At 43.4% G+C, this 18,746-nt stretch overlaps 3 protein-coding genes across 4 annotated transcripts; 1 reads left to right on the top strand and 2 right to left on the bottom strand.

Moving 5' to 3' along the window:
* Positions 1–413: 413 nt before the first annotated feature.
* Positions 414–6,285, bottom strand: laynb (layilin b). Of its 2 annotated transcripts, XM_076976887.1 has the most exons (7): positions 5,885–6,283; positions 5,136–5,427; positions 4,334–4,491; positions 4,161–4,208; positions 2,798–2,884; positions 2,497–2,614; positions 414–2,415 (listed from the first exon to the last, which is right to left on the bottom strand). In XM_076976887.1, exons 1-7 carry the CDS (start codon positions 5,958–5,960, stop codon positions 2,160–2,162), a joined length of 1,035 nt encoding a protein of 344 aa, XP_076833002.1. In that variant the 5' UTR covers positions 5,961–6,283; the 3' UTR covers positions 414–2,159. The 2 variants fall into 2 exon arrangements, with proteins under 2 accessions (XP_076833002.1, XP_076833003.1); XM_076976888.1 differs by lacking the exon at positions 2,798–2,884 and having other exon boundaries at positions 5,885–6,285.
* A 7,223-nt stretch (positions 6,286–13,508) lies between these two features.
* Positions 13,509–16,426, top strand: LOC143477417 (zona pellucida-like domain-containing protein 1). Its single transcript, XM_076975994.1, has 9 exons — positions 13,509–13,599; positions 13,688–13,914; positions 14,150–14,340; positions 14,473–14,545; positions 14,626–14,723; positions 14,911–14,991; positions 15,621–15,792; positions 15,876–15,972; positions 16,320–16,426. Exons 1-9 carry the CDS (start codon positions 13,509–13,511, stop codon positions 16,424–16,426), a joined length of 1,137 nt encoding a protein of 378 aa, XP_076832109.1.
* Positions 16,427–16,997: 571 nt separating this feature from the next.
* Positions 16,998–18,739, bottom strand: LOC143478130 (uncharacterized). The gene is made up of 4 exons (XM_076977084.1): positions 18,571–18,739; positions 18,379–18,466; positions 18,156–18,261; positions 16,998–18,037 (listed from the first exon to the last, which is right to left on the bottom strand). Exons 2-4 carry the CDS (start codon positions 18,425–18,427, stop codon positions 17,254–17,256), a joined length of 939 nt encoding a protein of 312 aa, XP_076833199.1. The 5' UTR covers positions 18,428–18,466; positions 18,571–18,739; the 3' UTR covers positions 16,998–17,253.
* Between the last annotated feature and the right edge of the window lie 7 nt (positions 18,740–18,746).

The following is an 18,746-nucleotide window of genomic DNA, read 5'->3' as shown; positions in this document are numbered from 1 at the left end:
CCGGCGAGCGTTTTGCCGTTCTCGAACGAGCCCGATCGGTGTTTATGTTCGCTCGCCCGTCCGTAAAAGTCCCGTCCGCAGGCAACTTTGATAAAAGTCCCTTTTTTTTGTTTGCGGTGCGCAGTGGATCACGAGCCAGAGCGTGGCGCGCATGCACGCACACAAACACACACACGCACGCACTCACACACACTCCACGGTGTGTGTGTGTGTGTGTTTGTTTGCAAACTGCTCTTCGACCTTTACGTTTCACCTCAAATCTTGATCTCAAATCTCGTCGTGTTATCCGAATCTAAGCTGGAGGTTCTGAATTGGCTCCAGGGAAGTCAGGCCAAGCGTGCCGTGTTTTCAGTTTTAGTGACAGCAAACTTAATTCCACCACATAATCACATGTGCTTTGGTTGAAATGAGTACACAGTGAACAATCTGAAATTTAATTCACCGAATAAATCTAACAACAAAACACTGGATCAACATATTGTGAAGGTTGTAACTATATGCATTATTTAATCCGCACAAACCGTACTGGTTATGTACTGATGACATTACAGTAAGTAGACAGCTGCATTTTTAGCGAGATATAGACCATATCATATTGCTACTGCTGGGTAGTTAATAGAAGTTAGAGCTACTATTTTTGTTATTATACAATGTCAAATTGACAATTTATCCAGAATCTGCATGTCACCTGCTGCATACACTTTCAGACTAAGTCTACGTATGTGGATATGTACATCGAATACAATGTCATGTATGTTTATGATTGAATTATTACAGTTCTTCCCACAGAGAGGATTATCAACCAGCGCCATCTGCTGGCAAGACATATTATTACTGCTGGCTCCTGTTACATAAAATATAGTTCACTGACCCCACCGGCCTTCCGTAATGAACCACTGATGACACAACACATTAAATTACAGTATTTTGTAACATAAAGCAGTAAAGTTAAAAACAGAAACAAACATTTAACATATTAGGCAATCATCTCATTATCCCATAACAAAATGCTGTAACAAAACCAATAAAACATTCAACTCTTGCTCTCTCTCTCTCTCTCTCTCTCTCACACACACACACACACACACACACACACACACACACACACACACACACACACACACACACACACACACACACACACACACACTCTGCAGGCTTGACTGCCTTATGAGTATTACTATAAAGTAGGCCTCTTTGAAACACAGTAAATTAAATGGACTATGTGTAAATGGTTATTATAAATGGCTAATAGCTTGGCATTAGTTAAAGTACAAAATGTATACATGAGTCTCAGGTATTTGATGTCATAACTCCTGTTTCCTGTGTGGCTTTTAAAAGTCCTGTGCGATCTGGCTCAGACAGTAACCTGACTGTCCTGAACAGAGCTGGATGACTGCACAGACCACATGATGACAGACACCTGGCGTGCTGCAGGTTCACGTCGTTCTGTCAACAGGAACACTGGGTCTGGGCGGGACGGATCCTCTACTGGGTCCCTGGTGTGCTGTTGCACACTTTTCCATACTGGAAAAAAATATATTTCAACCTGCACATAAATAGTTATTTTCAGTCTCAAATCTAATTTCCTTATCACCCTTGCTAAAGATGTTGGATATTTTAAACAACCAAAAGGAAGTGACGGCAATATTTCACTCAGTATTATTTTATAGCAGTGGGAGAATGAGGGCTCACGGACAGGTTTAGGGTGCGGGGAGCCGTGTAAGCAGGATTTCTTTAGCGGTCTGGAATATCCCAGCTAAGCGAAACTGTCGGTGCTCTGATCCGAGTATGAAGAACAGCGTGACCATCCGCTGGTGCGGCCCGTGAGTGGGAGGGAGGGCAGGACCCAGCGGCCTGAAGGGTCAGGGCACTACACTGGGATGGATTTAGTTTCCGAACGGGTCATCCTGTTCCTGGATCCTGGTGTCTGCAGAGGAAACGGCTACAAAGCGAAGGGACCGTTCTGCTGGCTGATCCGGAGAGCCCGGCGTACCCGTGGTGTCGAGTTCTTCACACGCCCCCGGGTCCTTCACGCTGGGTCACCGAAGGCCACATCACAGCTCCCTTCATGGAGGGAGAGGAGGGCAAACTCCACCAGGGCACAGCCAGGTGGGCGAGGTGTCTGCCCTGCCTCCGTCCCCCAGAGGCGGGCGGTGTCAGTACCCATAAATGTCGTTGTCCACCCACCCTGCCTCGGTGGCCGCAGGGCTGCGACACGTCTCGTAGATGTCGTTGGTGACGAAGCCGGCAGCGACGCTCGGGACGTTCTCATAGTCCCCGTGGCAGCCAGAGCTAGTGGCGCAAACATTCCCGTTGATCTCGGAGCTCATGTACTCCAGACCGCGGTTCCGGACAGCCGCCGCAGACATCCAAGGCCCGGGCTCTGCGTAGATGTGGTTTGGTTCCTTCCTCCTGCAAGGACACATTCGTGAGACATGCCTGTACGCAGACGGCGTCTCGTTTACTGATCAGCTCGCTTAAAACAACACTCACTTCCTAGACAGGACTCGATAACAGAAGAATCCCGAGGCCATAACAGTGGCTAAGAGCAGCACAGGTACGCCAACCATCACAACATAATAAACACTGACGCTGTCGTCTGAAAAAGACACTGAGGAAAAGGGTCAAAACACAAACATACAATTATATACATGGGCTTCAAAACAGAATAGATAAACACAATATAAAGAGCATTCTGAGTAGGCCAGCCCATATAACGCTACTAGGAAGCACAGCATGTGTAGCGCATGGAATACAAAAACTACCTCATTATCACCCTGCTATTATGCATTACCTGATGACTCAGACAATCCATTTTTTATCTTTTCATAATTCAATGTGACAGGTGGTTGTTTAGGTTTCAGAGTTATCTTTGGCGTGTCTGCAGAGAAAGCATTAATGTCAGTCATAAATTCAAGAGCTGTGTTCATCACATTTCCCATCTGACAAGCGTGCGTCTATGTAATTTCAATAATGTTGCCAAACCTGTTCAGAAAATGTAATATACTGCATTGTTTTGAATGTGCCAATTACACACTATGTTCAATTCACAATACACAATGGTAAAAGGAATATTTTTGACAACACAGCCCCATTGTGTTAAACAACCCAACTCTTTTACGTAAGAGATTTCTTAGACAGCTGCGCAAGAACACCTTCAGAAAAAGAGTCAGACATGAAAGCTGAAAAGAAGAATGTTTTGCCACAATAAAAGGATCTGTGATGGATTATGGACATGTGGGTTTTCCTTGTAACATCTGAGCCAGTGAACTGTAGTTCATAACATTTAGTTTATAACGTTCTTGTTAAATTGGTAAGGCAAACCATGTGGATCAAGGCAGGGCAAATATCAAACCGAAAAGTGCACTGAATCTCCTGGTATTGGTACTGGTACTGGTCTATATGGACCCATTAGGACCTTTACGTACATTTACAGTGGAATGTGTTAATGTCAAAATATTCTGGAATGACGAGCAAAGACCCACAGATCTCTTACATATTTCACTTATGCATTTTCACTCGTGGTAAACAAAAGGCTCAGTTGCAGAACCGCTTCCCCACCACTAGAGGTCCTCGTGTGTGCGGGCAGAAACTGTCCGAACACACAGCACGTTGCTGCAGTGTATCTGTCCTTGCTTTGATTTTTCCTTTTTGAAAATCAAAACCAGTGTTAGAATTCAACTCAGCTTTACTCTTTGGTGAAGTGAACTCTCTGAAATTGATCTTTCTTAAGAGCAGTGTTGACTAAGTGATAATGTTTACATTCAGAAGAATATTCCTGTTTTGAACAGCAATAAAGGCATAATAATGTAGTGAATAGGAATAGACACAAGGAGAGTTACTCTAAATATAAGATAGTCAACATATGTTTATCACAGGATAATCACATTTTTGTATTTTATTGGCTTCATTTTAAAAAATGGAAGAAAAATTGCCAATGTTATGTAGCACATTGTGTGGAACATGTAGGTCTAAACCAGATTAAGAACTTTAACTGGAATATTGTGTGCAGAGGGTTTATGTGTTTTTGGTCACAATGAATTAAACAAATGAATATATACGGGAACAGCATTTAACACTAATTCACCCCAGCTGTGCAGATTGCAGCATGGTATATGGTTTCCTAATAAGAACGAGGCTCCTTCTCTGTCATTTACCTGAGTGAGTCGTGAAATTTCCTGCAGGCGTAGCAACTGGTGACTTTTCTAAACAGACGGCGAGACACGAGGCATTAGAGATTACGTCCCGAAATGGGTCTTTGACAAAACCTCTCGCCAGAAGTTTAATTGCCAGAAGTTACTAAACATGGATGCGATGCACTCTGACCCACCTGCGGAGTACTTGCATATGAAGTTGTTCTTGGCATTGCAGTTGCTGTCTGTCCACTTGAACATGTAGTGAGGTTGTGGAGTGACCAGACTGGGACTTCTGTGGTACAGCGTTGCACAAAACCCAGAGCCACAGGAGGGCTCGTTCAGAAACCAGTTCCTGCAACACACACAGGGGCAGCACACAGAAGCCTTAGCCTGCCGTTTGTGCTAAACTCATCCGGGCCACGTCAACGGCCACGAGAGGATTTTGCTGGTGGGTGGACCGACCCGATTGCTGTCCTGCAAATGTGGTTTCTGTAAGGTGGAGCCCACCACTTCAACTCAAGTGTTTTATCATGAGTCTAATGCAGGACTTCACTGCTGTTATATGGTCTAGATACACATTAGCTTTAATCAAAACCAATATGCTACAGCCTGGGAACAAACACTGACTTGAGATTTACAGTCTCTCCATACCACTCTGGAATCTTTGGACAGTTACTGATGGTTATTTTTATCTCGGTGGCGAGCTGCAGAATGTCTGTGTGCATAGACAAGTGTCTGTGTGCATGTCTGTGTGAATGTCTGTGTGTATGTCTGTGTGTACGTCTGTGTGTACGTCTGTGTGTACGTCTGTGTGAATGTCTGTGTGTATGTCTGTGTGAATGTCTGTGTGTATGTCTGTGTGAATGCATAGACAAGTGTCCCACCAATACAGCCTGGGTTCTTGGTTGTGCTGACAACATTAGAAAATGTAGAGAGAGGACCTCTACTCAGCCCTGTACAGAGGGTTTGGCCAGGGTCAGATAGCCGAGCTCCTACCTGTAGGTGGCCTGGCTGTGATCCAGCCAGTAGTACCGTGAAGAACAGTCTCCTGACTGTGGTCCACTGCTCCTTCGTAGCCCGATCCAGAAGTCTCCGTCAGGGGCCCGCAGGCCTCGGACGAACTTCTCCACTAATCTCTGCTCGTTCTCCGTCTCGATACTGAGCAGTTCTCCGCTGTCGTCCCTGCACGCCCGACTGGCCACGTCAAAGTTCACCCTGAGCCCACTGGTCTGCTGGTACACGACCTTATAACACGGCTTTTCCGTCCCACGACGACATATCCGCTCACCTACCACCAAGACGGAACCACAAAACCACAAAACAGAATCACAACTGCACACGAACATCGTGGCGTCTCTCAAGTCAACACGTCCCAGCAGACTGGACCGAACTTCACAAAAGGATCCACAACGCCAGTCAGAAAGGAAACCAAACAAAACATCCGAATAGCTCCATATCACAAAATAAGTCCTCGTAGGGGAACATTGTAACTCCTAGACGTTTAAACCAACACTTTTCTGCTAAGATTGTAGATGTGGAACAAAGTCGAACAAAGTGACTGTAGTGGTGAAAACAGGCGGAGAGACAGAACGGTTCGTACAATAAACCTTTTATGTGATGCACGGAGCAGATCTCGGTTGACAAGACTGTTTTTAAACAAACTTTACAAGCAAACAAACATGCAAACAGACACAAAGCGTATATCCACATGTGATAGTCTATATTACACACCCACACACACTTACTGGTGAAGCCCTTCAACGCGCAGCTGGGCTGATAACACACCGCCAAAACGGCTCCGATCACTCTCATCAAATCCATCTCCACATATTTCGAGGCGTGTTGGATTTAGTCAAGTGTTGCACATTTGCAGGACGAACGTCCGCTGTCAGAATAAGAATGAACCAGTTAACAGCCCCCAGTACACGGCTCCAGTTGTACTGGGCTGCGCGTGAAGTGGGCTGGCGCAGCTGAGCCCAGCCAGGCTGCCCACTCAATGTGGAGACACTTAGTCCACTTAAGTGAGCTAGCTGAGTTAAGAGAGATTAAATAAAACACCCGGTAACCTGCATAACGTTTTTGTCTTCTTTTGACTGCTACACAGATGCACAAATTTAGGCGACAAAACTTTTCAGACTATGAAAAGTTTGGAATCTGCAACGTCTGTTGGAAAATGTAACCACGCAGATTTATTAGTTGTGTCTGTGCTGGGGGGTCTGACCTGTTTGAGCCCCCTAACCTCCACTACGCCATGGGGAGTTGATGAGGAAGAGATCCCAGTTCTGTCAACAGCCCGTTTCCTCTGTTGCTCTGCTGCCGTTTCCCTTAAAACCCGTCAAGGAAAACATATTTTGGATGAGAAGTAAAGAAACATTAAAGCTCTGAATTGTGCAGAATTAAAACTTAGCTAAAAGATTTGACATCAATAATTAAATCCAGGCTCACACACTGCATGTTTGTAACAATTATATTTTCTTTGTAGCCTGTGTAACTGGGTATCATGGTTCATAACTGGGTATTATGGTTCATAACTGTGGGTATAATGGTTCATAACTGGGTATTATGGTTCATAACTGTGGGTATTATGGTTCATAACTGGGTATTATGGTTCATAACTGTGGGTATTATGGTTCATAACTGGGTATTATGGTTCATAACTGTGGGTATTATGGTTCATAACTGTGGGTATCATGGTTCATAACTGTGGGTAAAGAAGAGTTTGATTTGTTTGATTTGTGCCAGGCCAGATTCGTCTTTCCTCCAGGAGTGTTGTATTCATTTATTAGAGACACTAGGCAGCAGAGGTGGGACCAAGTCAGTGTTTTGCAAGTCTCAAGTAAGTCCAAGTCTTTATACCTCAAGTCCCAAGTCAAGTCTCAAGCAAAGACACTCAAGTCAAGTCAAGTCTCGAGTCAAGACAGGCAATAGTCAAGTCAAGTCCCAAGTCTGAAACTTGGAATTTCAAGTCCTTTCGAGTCTTTTTTTTTTTTTTTTACTAATGTTGCAGGTATATTTTAAATTTTAAATGTAAATAATAGACATGCGTTCTTTTTTAAATCTGTATTCTCCTCAAATCTTGATAAAACATGTGCAACTGAAAACACGAAGTATAAAAAAAAATAAAATTACACCTCTTTATTGCACAGTTCAATTTGTTAAACTTAGCTGCAAAAATATTCATACTTTAAACTACAATTTTCCAGAAATAAATATTCTGTGAAAAAGTCATAAGTAGAACTCCATGTTCAAATAAAAAGTGCTGATATTTTCACAGTACAATACAAAGAACCATAACAGCATTTTCCCTCTCTTCTCTTATCTGGTTTCTTGGAGAACATGTGTGAGTGACACAAGACAAACAAATATAAGAACTGAACAATTAACAGGAATCTGCAACTTTAGACATTTCAGTAAATATTCTGCATTGCATTTGCTGGCCAAAAGTCTGTATGTCATTTGTGCACGATGAATGATGTCCCCATAGCTGAAAACTCGCTCCACTTTTGTCAATATATTTTTTTCTCGACGTAGATGTTCAAATACACAATCCATGCTGAGATAGAACTGGATATTATGATGGTGACAGAGAGAGGCTCTCTTCCCCGAGTTCAGATACAGAACCCAGGGTTGCCAACTCTCACGCATTGAGCGTGAGACACACGCATTTGACCGTCTTCACACGCTCTCACGCCACACATCCGATTTCTCACGCCGGAAAAAAATCTAGTTTATTTACCTCTGATCCACATGTATGATTCAATGAGTTACTAGTTCGCTCTGGCACCAACCACTGGCGATCGATCGATCGCGATATAATACTTAATTTGTGTCCATTTTACACCCCGCCCGGTAAAAATTTACGTTCGCCAACCCCCCCTTTTGATTGGTTGTGCTGCAGCTCATGCACACACACACGTACAGAGTGTGGAAAAGCAGAGGACTGGTCTGCGTCAGAAGGACGGAAATGAAATTAATGGGGCGCACTTTATAAATATTAATATGCGTTTTAAAATTTAGATTTGGGGTAAAAAAAAATCAAGTCTTTGCAAGTAAAGGTTCAAGTCCAATTCAAGTCCCAAGTTATTGGTGTAAAAGTCCAAGTCAAGTCTAAGTCTCTGAATATTTTTTCAAGTCAAGTCAAAAGTCTTAATATTAATGACTCGAGTCTGACTCGAGTCCAAGTCATGTGACTCGAGTCCCCACCTCTGCTAGGCAGGCTTTAATATGACCACCCTGTAAAAGAAGGTGAAGGTGAAATAAGTTAATCTATTAAGTTAATCTACTTAGTGGTCCACTTTTTCAAGACCAGATTGACGAAGAATAAAACTACAGGTCAAATGATACACAAAGGTAAATCACAATTGGTTCTTAAAAAAAAAAAAAAAAATAAAATAATAATAATAATAATAATAATAATAATAATAATAATACTTTTTTAATAATGCTTTTCTAAAACCCACAGATGCTTAATATATACAGGTAGTAATATATATATATCCCTGGTGGAAACAGCTATCTTCATTTGTAACAAACATTTTTAAAACAATCATTAATAACATTAATACCATGGCCATGTATTGCTATGGCTGGCTATTCAAGCTATGTATTTTGTGGTCATTATTCATTTATAGCATTAATATTAATTTATAGTGCTGGTTAACTGGTCGTCGATAGCAGGTTGTGTAGGTTAATTAATGAGCAAGCTGACGGTCATTAACTGTGTTTTAATGTACTTAATTGTGTTTTAGCGTATTTAACTGTGTTTTAATGTACTTAACTGTGTTTTAGCGTATTTAACTGTGTTTTAGCGTATTGTGTTTTAATGGTGCTTCAGGTGAACTGAGCTAAGACGAGCTCACTTTACACCTGTGACGTTTAGATGTAATGAGTGTGAGCTTCCCTTTTGTTACATAATGTATATCATATAAGATCACTTTGATCACTTTTTGAAATGTAAGTCTTCTATTTGTTTTCTATTTGTTTTCTTTTAATTAACAAAATAACGAGATGTTTCACTGTGAAGGTAATTTTTTTTGTTTTAATGTGTTTGCTAATATAATGTATGTGTTTCTGAACAAGATTCCAAGTATGATGATTAATTCGATTAGATAACGTAAAGTGTTACTCGGAGCGGTCGTTTTCTGCATGGTCCTAGCGCTAGATTCGTCGCTATTAAAATGTTTGGTTTTAACCGTAAAAAGTGGGGGGGACCAAAACCGGTTTTTGAAAAAGTCCCGTCCCCCCCCAAATTACGTCCGTGCGTGACCCCGTAGCAGAGCCGGAGTGGCTAATCGGGAGATTCGGGAGGATTCCTGATGGGCTCTTGTCAATCTCTAGTTTGGGCCGATTGGGATGGAAAAATAATTTTGGGCCGGATTTGCGCATGAAACTCCCGGGCTGAAAAAGTGGCCCACTCCGGCCATGCCCCGTAGTATGCTTTGCTTTTGTCGCATACTGGAAACTGTACTGCATACTACTACGAGGACCAGTATGCAGTATCCAGTATATACTGAGTGCAGTATGCAGTATCCAGTATGTAGTAGGCTATTTCGAACACAGATGTCCTGTCCGTGGGTGTGGTTGTGTGTGACGTGTCTCGTTAGTGTAATGTGCTACACTCGGTACTCATTAGGTGTTATGTATTTAGTGTGTGTGTTAGTCTTGTCCTGTGCTTGTCTTTGTGAGTCTCATTTATGTTACGTGGGCTATCGCCACGCTATTGAGCGCAACTCGTTGTAAATAAACCGCGTCTACATGACCAACACTCCCCTCTGCGTCCTCAACACCTTGCACGTTACACTAATATTATGGTGTGAGTAGTATACTTATTTGATTAATTTAATGCCAATTAAAGAAGAAGAGGTTTAGTAATGTTTGCCGAGAACTGCTTGGGGAACCTTTCAACACAGATTTTATTCTATAAAGCAACAAATTACATGTAATATCTTACACCTAGTGGCTGGTAGACTACCGATAAATCTGAATCTCCATCTTTCTCTGCATTTACAGACATGCACATTCCCAAGAGGTTCTGAAGATGTGTCTAAAGGCCAGTCTCAAATGGGTCTTTACTGCTTCTGGGGCCCAGAATCAACCAATTGCAAATACAGGTGTGCTTAATTGTAACTGCTTAAAAAATATGTAATAAATTTTGATTTCCACATACTGGTGTCCGTCCAGTAGCCTACAGTCGTACGATTTGGGAGCAGTCGTGACTAAAGGGGGTGACAGTGGTCTATAGTGGTCTGTAGTGGTCTATAGTGGTCTATAGGTGCTGCCACTTTGATAAGGTCTTGAATTTACTTGCATAGTGAAGTTGTTCTTTAAATCTGCATCACCAAATAACATCATGTTCTTCTTAAAGAAGGGTGAAGACAGTTTCACCATACATGATGCAACATAGTTTGCTGGGGGGACTCGCATGTCATGCAAGAGGTGCACTTAATTTTCTCAGCTCTGCCCTTCAGACAGTCTGGCCCTGATGTTGTGGATCAGGTCCATTTTTGGCTTCTGTTGGTGAGTATCAGGGTCTTAAATCTGATATGAGCTTGTGCCGGAAGCCAGAGAGCTGAACATGGGAACACAATTGAAAAATATGGAGCATTGAAGATCATCTTTGCACAATTCTGGATCTGTTGCCAAGACCCAGTAACATGGGGACACCCACGAGGATGGAGCTGCTAGTAGTCAGAAGGTTGCTGGTTCAAGCCCCACTATTGCCAAATTGCCACTGTTGGACCCCCGAGCAAGACACTTGACCCTCAATTTCTCATTGTACTTGGTCGCAAAACGGGTCAGAAGACCCGTCATTGCAAGTTGCTCTATGCAGGTGTAGCAGCTTGGACTCTGGTTCAGCTGGTGTGTGGCCAGCCACAATGTGACGTTGGACAAACATGTTGAGATGTGGCTAGAAACCTGAAGCTTGAAATCCGTTTCCATGCTGAGCCGGTGTTCCTTGGGCTGGAGTAGACTGAACACTGTGGTTCACTTTCTTGAAGGCAATAAAGAGGTCTGGAAGAATCAGAACCAATGGCTTTGAGGCTGACCTATGTCGCATTTAGTTTCTCCCATCACTGCAAGCAGGGTGGTTTTGATACAGGGTGCTGATTTGAGCTAGAGCTGTTGGTTCTAGGTGAGGGAGAGAGACATACTAGCAGTGACAAAACCCCTGACCCTCTGGACTCTTGAAATTAATTCCATAATTCCATTTCAGGTACAATCCCATCAGTTGGTGGTATCAGATTAAACAATGTTGTATTCCTAAGGAAGGCGGTCATGTTCCATTGTTGTGGGTGTCTGAAAATGGATATGTCTCCAGTAAAACAACAATGGCCTATACTTCCTGTGTCTTTTTTGCATTTTGTAAATGGGTATGTCTAACATTTCTTTTGCTTTTACTTTTCTTTGAACTCTGTTTCTGTTAGGGACATTGTTTGGGAATTATAATGGAACCTAATATCTAATCTAATAAGAATGATTATTGCTCATTAGTATATATGAAAGTGTCTTGCCCTAAGGATGAAACCTCTCAATTTTTCCCCCCACTGGGGATAATCTAATCATCATTTTGTAAAACAAGAAACATGAAACCATGAATTATAAGCATGCTTTTTTGACTCATATTTGCAGATATAATTTATGAGAGTAATTCGTGTCTCTGAACAGAGCTAACATGTGCAGATGGTGATGAGGTCATAAAGAATTATGAGGTCATAAAGAATGCATTCACTGTGCTGACTACATGACGTGTTGGCTGACATTCAGCATAGTAGCTCTGGTTCCCGTAAAATAACTTTTTGTGCTGTTAATACAAGTTTTCAATAGAAGCACTTTCAGTACCTTATGAACATCTTTAACGAGGATCTTGTTTTTCTTTGTCGTACACTCCTGATTACATGATTTGTTTTCTTTGAATAGTTCCACTCAGAAGCAAAAACAGAATAGGGTGAATGTGAATGAAGATGTGAAACACGCTCTCTTACGGGGGGTTGGAAGAGATAAACCTGCTTAGTTCTTTACATGTTTGGTATTAGTTGTTAGTCACTCAATCATATTTTAACCAATAGCAGGACTGTCTTACATTGGTCAGCAACACAACAGAGATGGGTTAATTGTGAAGTCAAATTTTGTATATTGCAGTGTGTTATTGTGTTTCCATGGTGAATCCACATTTAATGTGTCTCGAGGTTTATACTGAATCACCTCTCTATGGTTTTTGAAGATTTTGAAACCTATAATAAGACTGAGGGCAATTTAATGAATCAAGATCATGTCAGCATGGTAATACATAGTCTCCTCCCTTCTGTGCTCAGAGACGTGTAGACACCTTCATATAGTGTTTTAGAGAACATAAAACAATATGACATTGTCACGTTTTAAACGGAAAAAGTACACACTGTATATATTAGTGTGTACTTTCATATAGTTGTGCTGTGATTTATACTTGATTTTTTTTTTAATGATTTCTGGGCCATTTTAGCGCTTCACCATATTGTGGACCCAGTGATCATAAAGTTTCTGGTGAGGTTATACTGGGCCTGACTGTACATTATGGGTCAGGTCTTGAGATGACGTCATCTCTCTGTTCCCCAAAACACTGATGCAACCAAACCAACATCCACACTCAGACTTTACTGCTCTGAGGACCCATCATGGTGGAAATAAATTAAACAACATCTAAGAGGTTTACATGCAAAATTTGTGTCACTGTACAGATAATTTGAGGATGGCCCATAAAATAAAATCTACTTATTCAGTTGTTTGTGTGTCAGTCACACAGGTGCTTAGAGATCATGTTCCCTACAGTGCAGAGAGGGTGATGAGGTGTGTGTTGGCACGCCTAGACACACACACACACACACACACACACACACACACACACACACACACACACACACACACACACACACACACACACACACACACACACACACACCTATTCTTACTCCTCACATAGGTCTCTGAGTACTATTTAGGGAGTTTCTTGTGCTGCGTCTCAGACAGACCCTGACTTTAGCCGCTTCAGGACCAGATGAGGTAGGGGGTTACTTACCATGCCCACTTTAACTAATCTATTGAAATACTGCATTACGTTTGGTTAGCAGGGAATTAGCCTTCTGAATAATGACAGCCTTAGATTAGATTAGCCTTTTTGAAAAGGCTAGATGGATGTTTGTGTTCACGCCATGCTCATGTAGTTAATGACATAATACAATAGCCTGACCAGAAATAATTTTTACTTCAGAATTTCTTCTGAAATTTGCAGTATATGTGGTTGAACTTGTTAATGGACAATTGCGGTTTTTTTTTTTTTTTTGGTTTTACATGTGTAATCATGCCTGTAGTGTCTGGTGGCCCCCAGCTGTAGCAATGCTGTGGTTTCTGGGGTTTCTGGCCCTTGTTGTGGTACCTGCCTCCTCAGCTGCCTACAACTGCTCCTCCCTCTATGAGAGAGTTCCCAGTGAGTCCTGACCCTGCGTCTGCACCTTCTCAGCCATGTCTCTCACATGACCCTTGACCCCCCCCCCCTCTCCCTGCGTGCACACCAGACAGCAGCGATCTGGCGGTGGACTGTGGAGTGGACGTCATCGCCCTGCAGGTGAACCTCTGCACGGCGCTGTGGGCCGGCTTCGACCCCGCCGGCCTGGCGATGAACGGCAAGCACAACATCAGTCTGTGCCACGGTACCACGGACACCAGCGTGGACCCTCCGGTGATTCACTTCCAGCTACCCATCAACGACAGCCAGGGAAACCCATGTCGCCAGTCCCTGCAGGTCGGGTTCTGTTCTTACTATTTTTACATTTCTTTACATTTTGGGTGCTTATGAAAAAAGCCGAACGTCAAAACCAGAATCTTGGCACTGAAGATCATGTCATAAAAAATATGTTGATTTGGCAAAGTCACTTGAAGTGCTTATGGCGAGTTTCACGGGGTCCTCTGACCTGCTGGAGTATTTCCTTAGGGGAGAAGGTTGTGATGGTGGTTTGGTTGTTGGCTCGATGGTTCAGGTCGTAAACGAGGTTCCCGATTCCTCTGGGCCCTTCAGTCAGTTCTCCTCCGTCCAGTCGGTCATCGTCACGGGCTACATCGACACGTCCAGCTCCTCGGTGGAGATGATTAGCTACTCCACAGATCTCTTCTACCAATTCTCCTGCCGATACCCCCTGGAGTATCTCATCAACAACACCAAGATAGTGGTGTAAGTGTCAGATCAAACCTCTCAATCCTCTGTTCATCCTCTTCACACTGTAGCCATATAATCTGTTACACACACATATAGATATACAGATACATCACTGAGTGAAGGTGTCTTTCGATTGCTATTTCCCAGGTCATCAATGTCGGTGGCCTCCAGTGACAGAAATGGAAGCTTTCTTGACACACTCAGTATGAGTGTGTACAACGTGAGTCAGTTTCACTATTGTGAATCTTTGAGTTACTAGCTGTCTCTCCCAGCTTTGACACGTGTGGGATTTTATCACAGGATTCAACGTTTTTCTATCCATTGGTGGTGCCATCTAGTGGCCTCCAGCTGCGTACTAAAGTCTACGTCCAGGTCAAAGCAACCAATCTCACTGGAAAGTAAGATGAATGTTTTTATTCTTTCATTAACAATTTCAGGTTTTTCACTAAATGAGTGTGACAACTGTTTGTGTGTGTTTCAATCTTTTAATTTGTTTAACTATTTATTGATTAAATGTAAAAAATCAATGAATTATTTTCTAATGAATAGCCCCACTGAATAACTGTCTGTCTGTGTCTGATTCAGCTTCTATCTGCTCTTGGATCGCTGCTTTGCAACCCCGACTGCCTACACGTCAAACAGCATTGGACACGACTTCATCACGGGGTGAGAAATGACCTTTTGTGGATAGCTCCTGTCAATCACATGTTTGAATAAAGACCAACTAGTCTACATTTGAATAAAGACCAACTAGTCTACATTTGACAAAAAACCAATTAGCCTACATTTGAATAAAGACCAATTAGTCTACATTTGAATAAAGACCAACTAGCCTACATTTGAATAAAGACCAACTAGTCTACATTTGACAAAAAACCAATTAGCCTACATTTGAATAAAGACCAACTAGTCTACATTTGAATAAAGACCAACTAGTCTACATTTGAATAAAGACCAACTAGTCTACATTTGAATAAAGACCAACTAGTCTACATTTGAATAAAGACCAACTAGCCTACATTTGAATAAAGACCAACTAGTCTACATTTGACAAAAAACCAATTAGCCTACATTTGAATAAAGACCAACTAGTCTACATTTGAATAAAGACCAACTAGTCTACATTTGAATAAAGACCAACTAGTCTACATTTGACAAAAAACCAATTAGCCTACATTTGAATAAAGACCAATTAGTCTACATTTGAATAAAGACCAATTAGCCTACATTCCACTCAACTGGTCGCTATCTTCAGCTTGAGTTCTTCATTCTGAGTCAGACTTGTTTCTCCTCAGGTGTAAAGTGGACGCTCAGACCTCGGTTCTGTGGAACGCTGTTTCGAAAAACTCCACATTTTCTTTTGAGGCGTTTCGATTTGTGGAGCACCGAGACGAGGAAAAGTCCTCCATATACCTTCACTGCATCCTGAAGTTCTGTCAGCCGGACGCGTGCCACGTCTTTACAAACGTGAGCTGTGTGTCACGTGATTTCACATAACCGCTCTTTGTAATTTAGGACACAGCTGCAGCGTGGTTCGGACTTGTGCGCAGGCTTGCAACGGTCGGAGAAGGCGAGCATCTGATTCTGAGCCTGGGGTTACGGACACAACCACGGTGTCACTGGGACCTCTGTACACTGCAGCTCAGTGTAAGGCCCCATCACAGAGCCGTCACGCAGAATGTTGCTTCTGAGCTGGTCTTGAGTGCCAATACACCAGATATAGCACTGGAGGTGCTTCAACCTGTGTGTATTTATTGTTTTTATTGCTTTTTTTATAGCTTAAAAAAGCTATAAAATTTGTTATTCATATTTATGCTAAGCTTCATATAACTCATGTTGAGAAAAAAACTAAGCGTAGATGTTTTTAAGCAAACTCAGTGGTACAGTATTAAGAATGATGAAGTTCTTCAAAACAAGCATAGCCACATAGTGTCGTGTGTGCCGCCAGTGTCTAATCCTGTCCAGACGGGCTGTCCTTATACTCCTGTGTGCAGCAGCTAGCAGTGGGCAGATGACCAGGAACCGGGGGCCCGTGCTGGGACCCGTTCTGGGGCCCGTGCTGGCGACGGCGCTTCTAGCTCTTTCGAGTGTGGCTGGGTGATGCCCCTGCATGGGTGGGCTGCCCTACGTGAAGGTCCCAGCAGAGGTATCGTTTTCTCTCGATGTGCAGCCTGTTTGACCCACGCACCAAGACGTCATCGTCACTCCAGAGCAGCTGATCACAGCGCGTACTGCCACACCCTACTCACTCAGGAGTCCTCACCACGTTCTGGTACTGAAACGGGCTCTTGTTTGGACGTATCACCAGAAACAGTAAAGTGAACAATGTCCTGACAGGTGATTTATTTTCATGCTTTGGCTTATTAAGCGTGTCTAGATTGTGGGAACAATGTGCTAATAATGTGTTATGATTTTCTGAACATCTTAACAGTGCCTTTTGCCCGAGTGGTCTGGTTTGTGGCCAGTGGTCATTATGGCGTATGGAATATGTCTACAACATTTCCCCTTGGTAAAGGACTTTAGTACCTCTTTGTATGTTACATTAATTCAATCATCAGTTATGTGCAGTGTGAATATGACAGAATGCCAAATATTTTATTGGTTTATTTACACTGTGATCATAGTATAATATATACACTTTTAGTAGTTTTAGCTACTATATACAAGCACTTTTAAAATAGAACACACAAAAAAAACACTTTACAGGTAGGATACACATATTTGTATTTCAACATTTATTCAAGTAAAATAACTTCAATAAACCTGCAGATAAAAATATAAATCTTTTGTATTCCTTTTGCAAAAGACAGACAAGTTGATTTTTTTTTCTGGACGATATAAAAAAAGTCTACACTTCACATAATTCACATGACTTGAGTCCTATTTACATTGCAGAGGTGTTAGGGGGTTGAGTGTCGAGGTAGCTCTCTAGTCCAGAGTGTGTACGATGTCCTGCAGTAGAGCGTTTAGTCTGCTGGAGAAATCCTCCTGTATGGACTCTATGTTGACGTGCCTTGTTGAGTCTCCCTCCCTTTGCTGTTGGTCCAGTCTGGCTGTCTGCTGCTCTAAATTAGCAATGAACTTTTGGTTCTGGGCTGAGGAGTTCTGGCAGAATAGGTCCACCCTTGAAGCTGCTTCGGCGTCTGCAGGCTCTGCTGTGGTCAGGAGTCCAGCAAGTGAGACCTTCAGAGCGGCCACCTTGCCCTGTTCCTCCAGACTGAAGGAGCAGATCTCCTGGCCCAGGCTGGCCGTCACCTCCTCCCACAGCTCCTTCCTGCCGCCGTCCTGGTCCTCCTCGATCGCCTCGAACGCCTTCGTTTTAAAGTCCTCAAAGGCAGCGGTTCTCCTCCGGTTGCTCTCGTCCAGGGCCCGGCCGACCTCCTCCAGGGCCTCCTGGGAAAGCGAAGGACCGTCGGGTCCCCGGAGGCTTCGGCCGAGCCGTCCGCAGAGATCCCGGGTGTTGGAGTCCAGAGCTGTGTGGAGCCCCTGGGTGAAGGGCCCCAGGATGTGACGCACGTTGGCGGGGGCGTGTGGCGCGTGGCTGGGGTACGGAGAGAGCCTCCGTCCCAGCTCCATCAGCTCCTTCCTCAGACGCGCGCGCAGTCGCTCAGACTCCTGCTTCAACTTCAGCTTCAGCTCCGCCGCCATGGGGTTGTGGGAGTCCTGCGAGTACAGGTCACTGCTCACCACGCGGCTCTTCCACACGCCACTGCTGTTGAGAAGAGACGACACCGTCACTGTCAGGACCCCACCAGCCCCCGCCAGCATCTTATTATCGTATTACTCACACCGATTTTAAATTTCATGAAAATTGATTCTGAGGCGCTTACTTGAGCTCCTTGGTGATGTCTGCTTTGTTAATCGCGAGGTTTGCACCTTGTTCTTGGATGTTCCATGGTTCTTCTTGACTGGCCGTGTCTTGCCAGACTGGAAACGCTGCAGAGAGGATCGAGTGTGAGTTTGGGAGGATTACCCCTCGTTCCGATTGATTAATTAATGATTAATTATTGATTAGTGTGTAACTGCATTCAGCAGAAATGACAAACCACAAACCTGTTGCGGCGACACAGAACACAGCCAAGATCCCGATGTGACACTTCATGACGTTGTTGTTTTTCTTTTCCTTTTTTGCGTTCTCACTCTGTAAACAAATGGAGAGAAGACACGGTCACAACGTTCGCTTGAGCCTCGGTGATCGTGGGGTTCTGAGGCCGAAGCAGACAGCAGGAGTGATTCAGCCCTTACCTTTTCTGTCAGGCTCTGGGAGGGTCACCTCTCGACCCCGTCTTTTAAAACGGCCCCTTATCAGAGGACTTCCTAGAGTCCACCCAACCCCCCCGTGTCAACACGCACCACATAGAGAGTATGATAACGGAGCTCCGCGGGAGACGGCAGCGGCCTCTCTGATTGGCCGGCCCGCT

Source organism: Brachyhypopomus gauderio, chromosome 16, assembly GCF_052324685.1.
Source record: "Brachyhypopomus gauderio isolate BG-103 chromosome 16, BGAUD_0.2, whole genome shotgun sequence".
NCBI classification, from domain to species: domain Eukaryota; kingdom Metazoa; phylum Chordata; class Actinopteri; order Gymnotiformes; family Hypopomidae; genus Brachyhypopomus; species Brachyhypopomus gauderio.
The sequence above is the reverse complement of the archived record's forward strand: the minus strand, read 5'-3'. Positions and strand labels throughout refer to the sequence as shown.